We start from the raw sequence: 13,392 nt of genomic DNA, 5'->3' as shown, positions 1-13,392 counted from the left end.
CACTTGAAGCCTGCTGTTAAACCCTGCAGCTGGGCTGCTTTGGGTCACGCTTTTACATTTTTTAACTGAAGTTTTAGCTGCATAAGCAAAATTATAGAAAGAAAAGGAAATATTTGGGCACCAATTAAGATATATTTTGCAGCTATCCATTGGTATGTATTTAGATCTGTGCCTGGTAAGGCTTTAGTACTAAAGTGTTGCGCGGGGAAATAAGCCGGCCAAACGTGGTCCAGCTGCAGATGGGAACCGAGCCCCCCATCTGCATCCAGACCACGTATGGCCAGCGGGAGCAGACAGTATAGTGTCTGCTCTGATGGACTGCTATGGTCCGACTGTAGCTCGGGGCAGATGTTTTACCTCCATATGGGGAATGCATCTGCCTGTCTGGGATTATCGTGGGCGGCACAGATGCGCCTGCTTACCCCAATGGATTCGTTGCAGATTGTCAAGTATGAATGGCTCTTATTTATGAAATAGGAGCCGTTTACTGTCAGTTTTGCGATGCAGTAAAATTGACAAAAAATTCAGTTCTCCACTCAAGTGGAAACACAGCCTAATGGTGCAGTGTTCTCCCCAGAATTTTTTTCAAGCCGGGTGGCATGAAATAGTAGCCGGGTGGCATGAAAAAGCAGCCGGGTGGGACGAGATGAAAATGCAGGGCAACTCTGCTTACAGCATAGGAGGAGGTGAGCCGATGACAGCCGGGTGGTCACCAAATCTAGCCGGGTGGAGCACCCGGCTAAAAGAGCCTGGGGAGAACACTGTGGTGGCCATACTTGGTACAATGAAAACGTTCGGTTATCCCGTTTATTCGATCTAAATCAGGCATGGGCAATCTTGGCCCTCCAGCTGTTAAAGGACTTCCGAGGCCAAAGAGATGAAAAATACACAATACCTTTTATATATATGGATCCACGGAGGACGTCCAGCGCGTCCTCCTCACCGTAGCGCCGTCATTGCTGCCTTTTCCTATCACCCCCGGCTCGGCCCGACCCCACTGAACGGGTCGCATAGGGTGCCACTACTAAGATGGCCGCCGCCTTGAGCCGCGGCTGCGCAGTACGCTTTGCCCTTAGTGCGACTGCGCAGCCTTCAGCCCGCCTCCCGCAGCGTACGGATTCCGCAATGCTGCCCCAGCGTATGTCGGGCGCGCTCACATCATTGCGAGCAGTGCATGTGAGGACGCGCCCCCTTCACAGTATAGTATACGGAGACACGCTGGGGGAGCGAGCATTGCATTATACTATTGCTAGCGTGGAGAAAGTAAGTTATTAGCCTTGTCAAAGTTTGATTTGTGGGGTCTGATTTTTATTTTACTTCCATAAAAATGCCTAAAATCATGTTTTTATTTTAAAAATGTAAAGGCAAAAATTTGAGAATATTTTTAAAGGGCCCATACCCAATTCACTGTAATCATACTGATAGCTGCCTTTCTATATATACATACACATATGTGTGTATATATATATATATATATATATATATATATATATATATATATATACATAAAATGCACTAAATACATAAAATGCACTAAATTGTACCAGGAAAAGATGCGTTAGGGTGGTCATACATGGTACAATTTTTCATTTTTTTCCCTTAGATTATTCCGATAGATTGAATATAAAGATTTTTCCAGCATGTCCGATCTCATCTTTCTCAAAAACAATGGGATAATCGTTCGAAAAAAATAAATAAAAATATTTTCAACTTTTTTCATTCGATCATTTAGATCAGGCATGGGCAAACTCGGCCCTCCAGCTGTTACAGAACTACAAGTCCCACAATGCATTTGCCTTTATGAGTCATGACTGTGGCTGTCAGACTCCTGCAATGCATTCTGGGACTTGTAGTTCCTTAAAGGACTTCCGAGGCCAAAGAGATGAAAAATACACAATACCTTTTATATATATGGATCCACGGAGGACGTCCAGCGCGTCCTCCTCACCGTAGCGCCGTCATTGCTGCCTTTTCCTATCACCCCCGGCTCGGCCCGACCCCACTGAACGGGTCGCATAGGGTGCCACTACTAAGATGGCCGCCGCCTTGAGCCGCGGCTGCGCAGTACGCTTTGCCCTTAGTGCGACTGCGCAGCCTTCAGCCCGCCTCCCGCAGCGTACGGATTCCGCAATGCTGCCCCAGCGTATGTCGGGCGCGCTCACATCACTGCGAGCAGTGCATGTGAGGACGCGCCCCCTTCACAGTACAGTATACGGAGACACGCTGGGGGAGCGAGCATTGCATTATACTATTGCTAGCGTGGAGAAAGTAAGTTATTAGCCTTGTCAAAGTTTGATTTGTGGGGTCTGATTTTTATTTTACTTCCATAAAAATGCCTAAAATCATGTTTTTATTTTAAAAATGTAAAGGCAAAAATTTGAGAATATTTTTAAAGGGCCCATACCCAATTCACTGTAATCATACTGATAGCTGCCTTTCTATATATACATACACATATGTGTGTATATATATATACATATGTGTATGTATATATAGAAAGGCAGCTATCAGTATGATTACAGTGAATTGGGTATGGGCCCTTTAAAAATATTCTCAAATTTTTGCCTTTACATTTTTAAAATAAAAACATGATTTTAGGCATTTTTATGGAAGTAAAATAAAAATCAGACCCCACAAATCAAACTTTGACAAGGCTAATAACTTACTTTCTCCACGCTAGCAATAGTATAATGCAATGCTCGCTCCCCCAGCGTGTCTCCGTATACTGTACTGTGAAGGGGGCGCGTCCTCACATGCACTGCTCGCAGTGATGTGAGCGCGCCCGACATACGCTGGGGCAGCATTGCGGAATCCGTACGCTGCGGGAGGCGGGCTGAAGGCTGCGCAGTCGCACTAAGGGCAAAGCGTACTGCGCAGCCGCGGCTCAAGGCGGCGGCCATCTTAGTAGTGGCACCCTATGCGACCCGTTCAGTGGGGTCGGGCCGAGCCGGGGGTGATAGGAAAAGGCAGCAATGACGGCGCTACGGTGAGGAGGACGCGCTGGACGTCCTCCGTGGATCCATATATATAAAAGGTATTGTGTATTTTTCATCTCTTTGGCCTCGGAAGTCCTTTAAGGAACTACAAGTCCCAGAATGCATTGCAGGAGTCTGACAGCCACAGTCATGACTCATAAAGGCAAATGCATTGTGGGACTTGTAGTTCTGTAACAGCTGGAGGGCCGAGTTTGCCCATGCCTGATCTAAATGATCGAATGAAAAAAGTTGAAAATATTTTTATTTATTTTTTTCGAACGATTATCCCATTGTTTTTGAGAAAGATGAGATCGGACATGCTGGAAAAATCTTTATATTCAATCTATCGGAATAATCTAAGGGAAAAAAATGAAAAATTGTACCATGTATGACCACCCTAACGCATCTTTTCCTGGTACAATTTAGTGCATTTTATGTTAACTGAATATTAAAAATATTGGTGTGATCCATGAGGGAACAGGCATTATACAATGATAAAAAATTAGTCTGAATAACCGTAAAGAATTTGTGATCCATGGATATATGCCGCTAAATGTCAGGCAGCTAATAACATCTTATGGAAAGTCTGAACGGAAAGCCTGCCTGGAGGCAGCCAAGGGTGTAATTAAAGGAGAGTTGGATAACTCAGAAGCTGAAATTTATTTGAATGTGGGAGAGCTAGACAGATAAAAGTGACGTATTTCATATGTGGGTCAGCTCTGAGATTCATGAATAATTACTTCTCTGCAACAACATTAGTATTAGCCTCTGCACTGAAATATTAAGCCCCATCTACACGACACGATTCAATTTGGCATTGTTTTGCAATGGCAAATCGAATTGAATTGAATTCCGATCGGACATGTTGGACTTAATCGGATCGTAAATAGAATCGTAATCGCATCTTATAAAGAATCGTATCGTGTAGATTGGGCTTTAGAAATGGTCTTGAGTTGTCATCAATATGTGCAGTCTCAGGCTAGGGGTGCAAGCAGCTTTGGCATGTAAAATTGTAGCTTTCATGTATTAAATGTATGTATACTAGCCACAATGCCTGTTCGTTACATAACAGGCTGCAGGGGAAAGTACTTCTCAGTGCGCGCTTGCCCACCCATCTACAGCCGTTACCCTGCGGCCGCATGCGTGGCAGCCAGCTGACACAGGAAGATGCAGCGACAGGAAAATAATTATTTAATATAACTAACACACACACACACACACACACACACACACACACACACACACACACACACACACACACACACACACACACTCACTCACTCACTCACTCACACTCTCTCTCTCTCTCTCTCTCTCTTCATAAATCATAGATAAATGTGGTTAAGTAGGAACTGTTGTGGTGGTTTTTTTCGCTGGTAACAGTTAACACACCTCCTGAGATTCAAGCTCTAGCACAATGAGTAGCGAAGCAGATGGGGGTGGAGTCATATGAGTGACTGTACATAAAGCACTGTAGTGAACTGCTGCAGCACGTTTCCTTTGTACTAGTGAGCATCTCCAACTGTGCAGTGTAGTTGTCAGGAATGAAGTTTCATGAAGACCATTCCTTTGTCTGCTTGTGATTGCAATAGCCAGGAGCACTAAATGGTTGGTATGGAAAACCCAGCATTTTCAGAATCAGGGTTGTTGAGTAGCCTACAGAAGCTTTCACCACATCAATCAAATTCTCAGACATAAGGAACACATTTTAAATCAGGGCATATGCCTTGTTATAAAATCTACAAAAGTCCAAAGTAGGTTAGCATACGTTTTAGTGCATGAGCAATTCTGGTTCAACACAAGAAAGAAATCATAAGATCTTAGTGTGGTGATACTGTACCCCGTACAGGAGATCAATTTTGACCTGATGGCAGACACTGCATGTTGGAGATGTGAAGAAAGTCTACCAGTTTTATTAAACAATAATGAAAGGATTTCTGCAAACCACAAGTGTGTGTGTGTGTGTATGTGTGTGTATATATATATATATATATATATATATATATATATATATATATATATATATATATATATATATATATATATATATATATATATATATATATATATATATATATATATATATATATATATATATATATTTAAGCATAGTAAAGTGGATTGTATTTCAACAGCATTGTTAGTAGTAGGAATCAATATCTTAAAGAATCTATATCCCTGTTGTCCACTTGGAGTGCCCCCCCCCCCTTTTTTTTTTCCTTTTGTATCTGATAAACCTATGCTATATTGATTTTTTGCAGAAGCAATAAAATCAGAAATTGCACAAAAATTCTCAGACATACTAATTTTCTGGCACACACTAGAATTAACAAATTATTGCCACTATGGACCAAAACACAAGACTTTATTTAGTTTATATAGTGTAGATTTGTACTGCTCTTGCGCAGAATCAGTAAGGAAGTATATTTAGTAAACATCTACAGTTATGTTGTGTAATTCTTTTATAATAAATTTAAGACCGTATGCAGTTTTAAGGTTTTTTTTAATGATTTATAGACCATGATAAGAATGGATACTTCTAAAAAAGTGGTTAGCTTATAACCTAATGAAGGAAATGATAATAAAATATATCTTGTAATGCAATGCTTTCTTCTGTCCAGGTCAGTGAAGCAGGAGTACATCGACCTCATGTTGGTGGGATTCATGGGCGCAGCAATGATGGGGCATATTCCCTTGTATTAGCAGGAGGATTTGAAGATGAAGTGGTACGTTTAACACTAGTCAATGATTATTATCATTCAACAGAAAAAAAAAATATTTGCCAGTCTCCACATCCTGTCTTCCTGGACTGTGACAGAGTAACTGAAGGAAAGTGTTTCTGAATACGTCACCCAGTGTTAAAGTTGCAGTTACACAACTGTTGGGCTCCTATTTCCTTTTTGGTGTAGGTTGTCAGAGAAAGAGTCCCTGCCGATGAGGAACATGACCAGCCATGGTGTCCCTGAGCACAGTTTAATAGGGCATTGTATCATTAACCTTAGACACTGTGCTACCCTTAAAGGGAATCTGAACTGAGTAAAATTATTTATTTAAAATAAACACGAGGTAATTTCAAATGAACATTACATAGTTACCTTGCCATCACTTGAAACAAAAAGAAAAACCGAGAGACCAATATAGTGCAGTAAGTACAAGATAAAAGATGGATTTATTCGCCAAGTACGGTGGTGCCGTACTCGGAATTGCTTGTGGTACACATGGCTTGGGCAAGTACGTAATGACAATTGTACATTTTACATGTATACGGCGACAATTACACATACTGACAGCATTTACAATACATTTGCGGTTACAGTTCCACAAACTGGCAGCATAACAGTACGATGACATCTATTGTGATGTTGTGTGTTAGAGATGCAGAAGAGAAGGCAGGAGAGCCACTAAGGCAAGTATGCTGGTTGCAGACTAGGACGGAAGAGTCGGGTCAGAGTTGTTGAGCAGCAGAACTGCCTGGGGGAAGAAAGAGTTCCTGTGCCTGGTGGTCTTGGTTGGGATAGTTCAGAAGCGGCGGCCGGATGGGAGGGGCTAAAAAAAGCGGCTCCCAGAGTGGGCGGGGTCGCAGGAAATCCTGGTGGCCCTCTTCCTCATCCTAGCCGCGTGGAGGAGATCGAGAGGTGGCAGGGGCGATCCGATGATCCTTTCCACCTCATTAATGATTCTTTGCAATTTGTCTGTCGCTGGCTGTTGCACGGGCGTTCCAGACGATAACTGAGGAGCAAAGTATGGACTCCGTGGTAGCGGTGTAGAAGCTGGTCAGCAGCTCCCGAGACATACCAAATTTTTTAAGTTGGCGCAGGAAAAAAAAGCCTCTTCTGTGCCTTCTTCTGAATTTTGATGGGGTTCTGTTCCCACCTTAGATCAGTGGATAAGTTTGTGCCAAGGAACCGGACCGATGATACTCTGGAGACTTCGGTCTCGCCTATGTAGACTGGTGGGTGAGTGGGAGGGTTCCTCCTGAAATCAACAATCAGCTCAACAGTCTTTGTTGCGTTGAGAACCAGGTTGCTGTTCTTGCACCACTCGCATATTTTCCCTATCTCCCCCCGGTATTCCGTCAGTTTTCGCTGATGAGACCGATGATTGTTGTGTCGTCGGCAAATTTGATGACCTTGACTGAGTCTGAGGCGGAAGTGCAGTTGTTGGTGTACATAGAGAATAGAAGCGGGGACAGTACACACCCTTGAGGTGCCCCTGTATTGGTAGTTCTCACGCTGGAGGAGCAGTTTCCGAGCTTGACCTGTTGTGTCCTGTCTGAAAGGAAGCTCTTGACCCATGCGCGAAGTGTGGGCTCAACACCGAGCTGCGCCAGGTTGTCGACCAGGGGTCTGGGCAGATCGTGTTGAAGGCTGAACTGAAGTCCAGGAACAGGATTCTGGCATAGGAGCCAGGCCGGTCGAGGTGCTCCATGATGTGTGCCAGGCTGATGTTTATGGCGTCCTCTATGGACCTGTTGGCCCTGTATGCAAATTGGAGTGGGTCAAGCAGTGCATCAGTGGTGCGTTTCAGGTGAGAGAGGACTAGCCGTTCTAGAACCTTCATAATGGTAGGTGAGGTGTTAAAGCCACGGGTCTAAAGTTGTTGAGGTCTGTGCTGCCTGGCTTTTTTGGGACCGGTGTAATTGTGGACCTCTTGAAACAGGAGGGGACTGTACCTTCTGCTAGAGATTTTCTGAATAGAGTAGTGCGCACCGGAGCAAACTGGTCCGCACAGGTCCTTAGGCAGTTCGATGACACTCCATCCGGGCCTAAAGCCTTCCTGGGGTTGAGCTTGCGAAGCAGCATTAGGACTTCTGCTTCTTGAACTGCAACCAGTGCAGTGATGTCTTGGTCTCTCAGTGAGGAGGGTGCCGCTGTCGTCACCGACCCCGGGGCCCCGAGCTGTTTGGGCTGTTGCTCGAACCTACAGTAGAACTCGTTCAGTTCCTCGGCCAGCTGAGTGCTCGGGGTTACCAGTTGAGGGGGGGGGGGTTTGAAGTTAGTGACCGCTCTGAGGCCTTGCCATACCTCCCTCGAGTTGTTGGATTGGAGACTGAGTCCCAGCTTGTCAGAGTAGGCTCTCTTTGCAGCGTGCAGTTCCCGTTTCAGGGCATACCTGGCCTCCTTAAACTCTTCTTGGGAACCAGACTTGTGTGCCTGCTCCTTGCGTTTTCGAAGCTGGCGCAGCTTATTGTTGAACCAGGGCTTGTTATTGGGGTAGGCCTTGAAGGTCTTAGAAGGGATGCACATTTCTTCACAGAAACTGATGTAGTAGGTGACATTCTCTGACCATTCATCAAGGGTGGGTGCCTCCAAGGATGACCAGTCCGTGCAGTCAAAGCACGCCTGCAGCTCCAGCTTGGCCTCATCTGTCCACTTCTTGACAGTAGGCTTAGCGGTCTCCAGGAGCCTCGTGTAGGTGGGGATCAAATGGATTAGGTTGTGATCGGAGTTTCCTAGTGGGGAACCCTGGCTGGCCTTGTATGCGTTCTTCTGGACCATGTAGCAGTGGTCCAGGGTTTTGTGGTGCCTGGTGGGGCAGGTGATGTGCTTCTTGTAACGGGGCTTCTCCTGCCGCAGATTTGCGTTGTTGAAGTCGCCCAGGATGATGAAGAGGGCCTCTGGGTGGGCAGTCTCCCACCGTGAGATGCTGTCGCTGAGTACTCGCAGAGCATCCTTGGTGCTAGCGTCAGGTGGGATGTAGACTCCGACAAGAATTAGAGATGAGAACTCCCTGGGGGAGTACTGTCGTCTGCAGATGATGGCTAGAAACTCGACTTCTGGCGTGCAGGCCTTGCTGAGGATGGAGGTGTTGGTACACCAGGTGGTGTTAATGTAAAAGCAAATGCCCCTCCTTTCTTTTTCCCAGAGAGCGTAGGGTCACGGTCCGCGCGGAGAAGGTCGTAGCCTGGTACAAGCAGGGAGTGATCAGGGACACGTTCGCTCAGCCAGGTCTCGGAGAAGCAGAGGACCGGGGTGTTCCTACCGATCGAGGATTTGCTGCTAAGTAGTAGGAGCAGCTCATCCACTTTGTTGGGCAGAGAACAAACATTCGCTAACAGGATGGCAGGAATGGAGGAGCGAAGGTCCTTCCTCTTGAGTCTCACGAGTGCGCCAGCTCTTCTGCCTCTGTAGCGTTTGTTTGGGGCAACTTCGGCTCTGTTTGTGAGATGTTTGATGTGTTCAGTGACCATGTCCCACAGGGGCTCGCCCTTTGGCGGGTTGTTTCTGGCGATGGATTCCCATTTCAGGATCTCCTCTCTGGTCAGGGTGGTGATATTCTGTGGAGCTGACTCCCCTCCCATAGGTGTGAGTGCTGTGGCCTGGATGGTGGTACAGGGCACAGTGGGGGTGCAACGCACGTCAAGGACAGGGGCGGGGGGCCCTGGCAGGGAAGATGCAGGGTGCCTGACCAACAGTGGGAAAGGCGCGGTTGGGTTCCTGGGGGCCGACAGGTTGGGCAGCAAGGCACAGTTGTGTGACAATGGCAGAGCTAAGGCAGCACATGAAGGGGTGGTAGCGATGGGTCAAAAACACGACAGTTAAGCAGGCAGTAGCTCAGGGAACATAGCAGTTATGCAGCAACAGTTCCAGCAGTAGTTCAAGCGATAGATCAAGGTATATAGCAGTTTATGCAGCAATAGATCAGCAGTTATAGTATGCAGCAGTATACAGTAGTAGTAGTTTATAGCAGCTATACGGGAAATTAGTACAATGTAGATAGTAGCAGTTTACAGGCACAAGATCCTAGATCATAGCAGTTGTATGGACAGTAGTTCATAGCAGTTGTGTGAGCAATAGATCAGTAGGTGCTCAGGCAAGTTCAATGAGCAGTAGTTCGTGGCAGTTTTACAGGCACAGTTTATAGCAAAAATAGGAGGATAATGTGATTGTTCTCACCGTATAGCCATAGCTGGGCCTGGGTCGAGCAGGGGGGGGTCTGTTGGTGGACCAAGGACCTGGCTCATCAGGGGTCCAGAGTGTCGCTGTGGGGCCTGGGACTGGAGACCGATGTGGGAGTCCGGTACCGAAGGCAGATGTGGAGGAGGACAGGAAAGAAGCAGCAGTACCAGAGCTGGGGGCCTAGTGGCAGCAGTACCGGAGCTGAATGTCTCATGGGAGCCACGTGGGGGGCCTGCTGCGGTGTTACGAAGCAGGAAGCCACACACAAGCGGGGACAACTGGCAGGTCCGGGTGGCAGACAGATGGGGCTCCAACATGGGGGACCGAGAGGAGCAACGTGTGGCCTGTGTGTATGCAGCAGCAGGAGAGAAGCAGTCAGAGGAGTGCGTCTCACCGTGTGTGGCCTGGTGGTGTCCGGAGAGGGTCAGCAGCGACAGGCCGATCCAGGAGTCCCCTCTAGTGGTGGTAGAATCCTGGGGGCACAGAAGATCCCAGAGGATGCCAGAGGAGGAGCCCGCTGGCCGTCGGAGAGGAGGTGGAGGCCCTCCCGGAGTAGGTCTCACTGTGGAGTAGAGGATCTGCAGCTGCAGGCATGTGGCAGGCCCGACAGGCCGGTACAGGAGTCCCTCTCCGGTGTTGATAGGTCTGGGGAGGGCCCGCTGCACGAAGGACCCCCTCTGATCGTCGGTGGCAGCAGCAGCAGCTGGAAGCGGGCCAGGAGGAGCAGGCAATCAGGCCTGCTTGGCCCCAGAAGCCGTCTTGGGAGGAGAAGCAGGAGAGGCAGCCCGAGCGCGTGGTGCACACGTGGGGCATGCAGAGCCGGTGTGGGAAGGCAGAGCGGCCCCGGAGCGATGGCAGCCCAGTATTCCTCGGCTCTCTGCAACAGGCAGCGTAGATGCCGAAGGGCTGGCCGTCGGAGAGGAGGTGGAGGCCCTCCCTGAGTAAGTTTTTCTGTGCAGCAGAAAGTCTAACAATTGTTGGCGAAATAATTAACAGATGTGGATATACTCACAAACACGGGTTACCACATAGGCAACCACTTGAAATGCAGGTGGGGAGCATTAGAACCTGACCCCACTCAGGTTTAAGAAGTCGCTCTCTGTAGATAGAAAGAAGGGGAAAGTCCCCTCCACCCAAGGTGGACTATATACTGTGCAAATTTGGACAGAGGCGCCAGGCAGGTTAAAATGATCTAAAAACAACTAAAAAGAAGGAGTACAGGTGGACTTACCTCCTGAAATGATGGACAATCGAGATTGTTCAAATCGCAAATAACAATTTATTGTGGCACTCCGCAACGCGTTTCGCAGGTATAACCCGCTTCATCAGGCAAGGAGTGCAAGCTCAAAAAGGTCCAATAGTGGCAATGCGCATTGACGTAACTTAAAGTTACATATGTAACTGTAAAATAAGCATACGCAAGTCATACTTACCTCCCGTGTAGTCTACTCATCAATCTCTTTCTCTCCTCCTGCATCCTGTTTGTCCACTGTAATCAAGGGAATTCTTCTTCCTCCATTTTGAAAATGGCCATTACCCCATAACAGCTTTCTGGTCAGCACACTGTTAAAGTGTAACATTGCCCACTTGAGCCATAGGGAAACATGGACATTACCTAGCACATCAGTTGTCCTCTCGGCTATAACCGACTTTTAATTTTTCAATTCAGGTTTTCTTTAAGCTCAGGAAGGGGCAGTTGAGCCCATCTGTCATAACTGCTGCTGTGGCACCAGACACAAAATATTTTACCTTAATTTCAGTCTGTCTGCAGTATCTAGACAGGATAAGCAGTGGGTGTCCATAGTGAATGTTTGGATTTTTGTTTTTTTTTCTTCTGGTTGCTTTCTCCTTTGGTTATATTGTTGAAAATGGTCAGTCTTCTTTTCTCATCACTCCTTTCACTGTGCAAAATGTACATTTGGACATGATATGCATTCCCACTGTCTTCAGAGGTAGATGCCAATCAAAAGAGATGGTGTGCACCTCTTCCATCTTCCTCATTCTTATATTGATGGTCCCTTTCTGTCATACCCTCTCACCATGTAACCTTAACCCCTTCTACTATAACAAACCCATGGTCGCCTTCCTCTACCCCCACCCTGTCCTGACGCCTTATCTCCTCAATCCCTTCATCCCAAACAATTCCTGTATAACCATATCCTCCTGCCTTCCTACTTCTCAGAGCAGTTCTACCTCTCCACCTAGGGCAAGTCAAACAAGACTTTTGGCTGAAATTAATGGGTTACTTGCTGAAGCTCACAGAAGGTGCATATTATATACAGTGTTAAATAAGGTGGCAACTCACACTACATTATTGCTTGTGTGCTGTAAACTTCATGTTTACTTTAATCTGTAACTTTTAAAATATATATTGCATTCCTATGTAATAAATGCCTCACTTTAGAAGGATCTTCTCTTTTATATTCATTACCCTGAGAAGGAAAGTCTACCAGTTGTATGTGCATTAAAATTGCAGCAGACCCTGGAAGTAAGAACTTGCAGTGCAAGGGTTCTGGCATAGAATGAGAACATAGGAGTGCACCTACCAGCAGGTCCACTTTATTCCACTGTAAAATTTTGTTTCTAGTTAAATCCCAAAGCATAGAATGGCAGTCATCAAAAACATTGCAAATTATGTTGAATAAATGTACATATGAACTTCAAGTTACCGCAAAGTATAAGGCAGTTACATAAAGAGTTACTTAAAAAAGAAGGCACTCCTACTTCAGATTAGAGTGTTAGAGATGTACCGGTATGTGGCATAATACTGCTATAGCATCAGGTAGTTAAAGTAACATGAGTAGAGAATGAAAGAGTAATCTCAAATCCTACCATTGTTACTCCAGAGGCAACAACTTGTACATTATTGTATACTTCTTCTCTCTTTTCCCCCTCCCCCCTTCTCTCTCCTCCCTCCAAAGAAGTATAACCCATATGCAAAGATGGTGTAAACTGGGTACAAAGATACTGTTTATGCAGTTTAATGACAAAGGATTATGAGATTGACAGCAAATAAACGTTCATTACGGACTTCAGTTGGTAAATTATATGGAGGAAGAACCCACTTTCTCTCATTCTCAGGACCGAGGCGATGAATTCACATACACTGGAAGTGGTGGGCGAGATCTCTCTGGAAACAAGAGGATTGGAGAACATTCATTTGACCAGACATTGACTCATATGAACAGGTTAGTTCCTTTCATGGAGTATTACTTTTAACCCTTAGGGTACATACACACATCAGACTAAAATGAAAGATCACAGACCAATCTTACCACCCTTCATGTAGTATGAGAGCCATACTCTACTCAGTCTTTTCTATGGAGCTGAACTCAACATCAGAAAAAAATCTTTGCAAGATGCTGCACACACAGATGCTGTACAGACACAAAAGATCAGTATCTGCAAAAGATCTGTTCCTGCCAAAAATCCATTCCTGCAAATTGCAATGATAGTCTATGAGATCTGCAGATCATCATACATACATGATTTAACTGACATTCATCTGCAGATCAAGC

The 13,392-nt window shown here is 46.0% G+C and overlaps 1 protein-coding gene across 2 annotated transcripts in view; it reads left to right on the top strand.

The window, feature by feature from the left end:
• UHRF2 (ubiquitin like with PHD and ring finger domains 2) overlaps positions 1 to 13,392 on the top strand; it is a 149,221-nt gene that overhangs the window by 112,821 nt on the left and 23,008 nt on the right. For both annotated transcript variants that reach the window (XM_068235421.1, XM_068235432.1), the window contains exons 9-10: positions 5,597 to 5,701; positions 12,956 to 13,062. In XM_068235421.1, coding sequence (XP_068091522.1) covers positions 5,597 to 5,701; positions 12,956 to 13,062 — 212 coding nt within the window. The remainder of the gene's footprint in view (positions 1 to 5,596; positions 5,702 to 12,955; positions 13,063 to 13,392) is intronic.

This window comes from Hyperolius riggenbachi, chromosome 1 (assembly GCF_040937935.1).
Source record: "Hyperolius riggenbachi isolate aHypRig1 chromosome 1, aHypRig1.pri, whole genome shotgun sequence".
In the NCBI taxonomy this organism is placed as follows: Eukaryota; Metazoa; Chordata; class Amphibia; order Anura; family Hyperoliidae; genus Hyperolius; species Hyperolius riggenbachi.
Note: the sequence above shows the minus strand (reverse complement) of the source record. Positions and strands in the feature narration are given on the sequence as shown.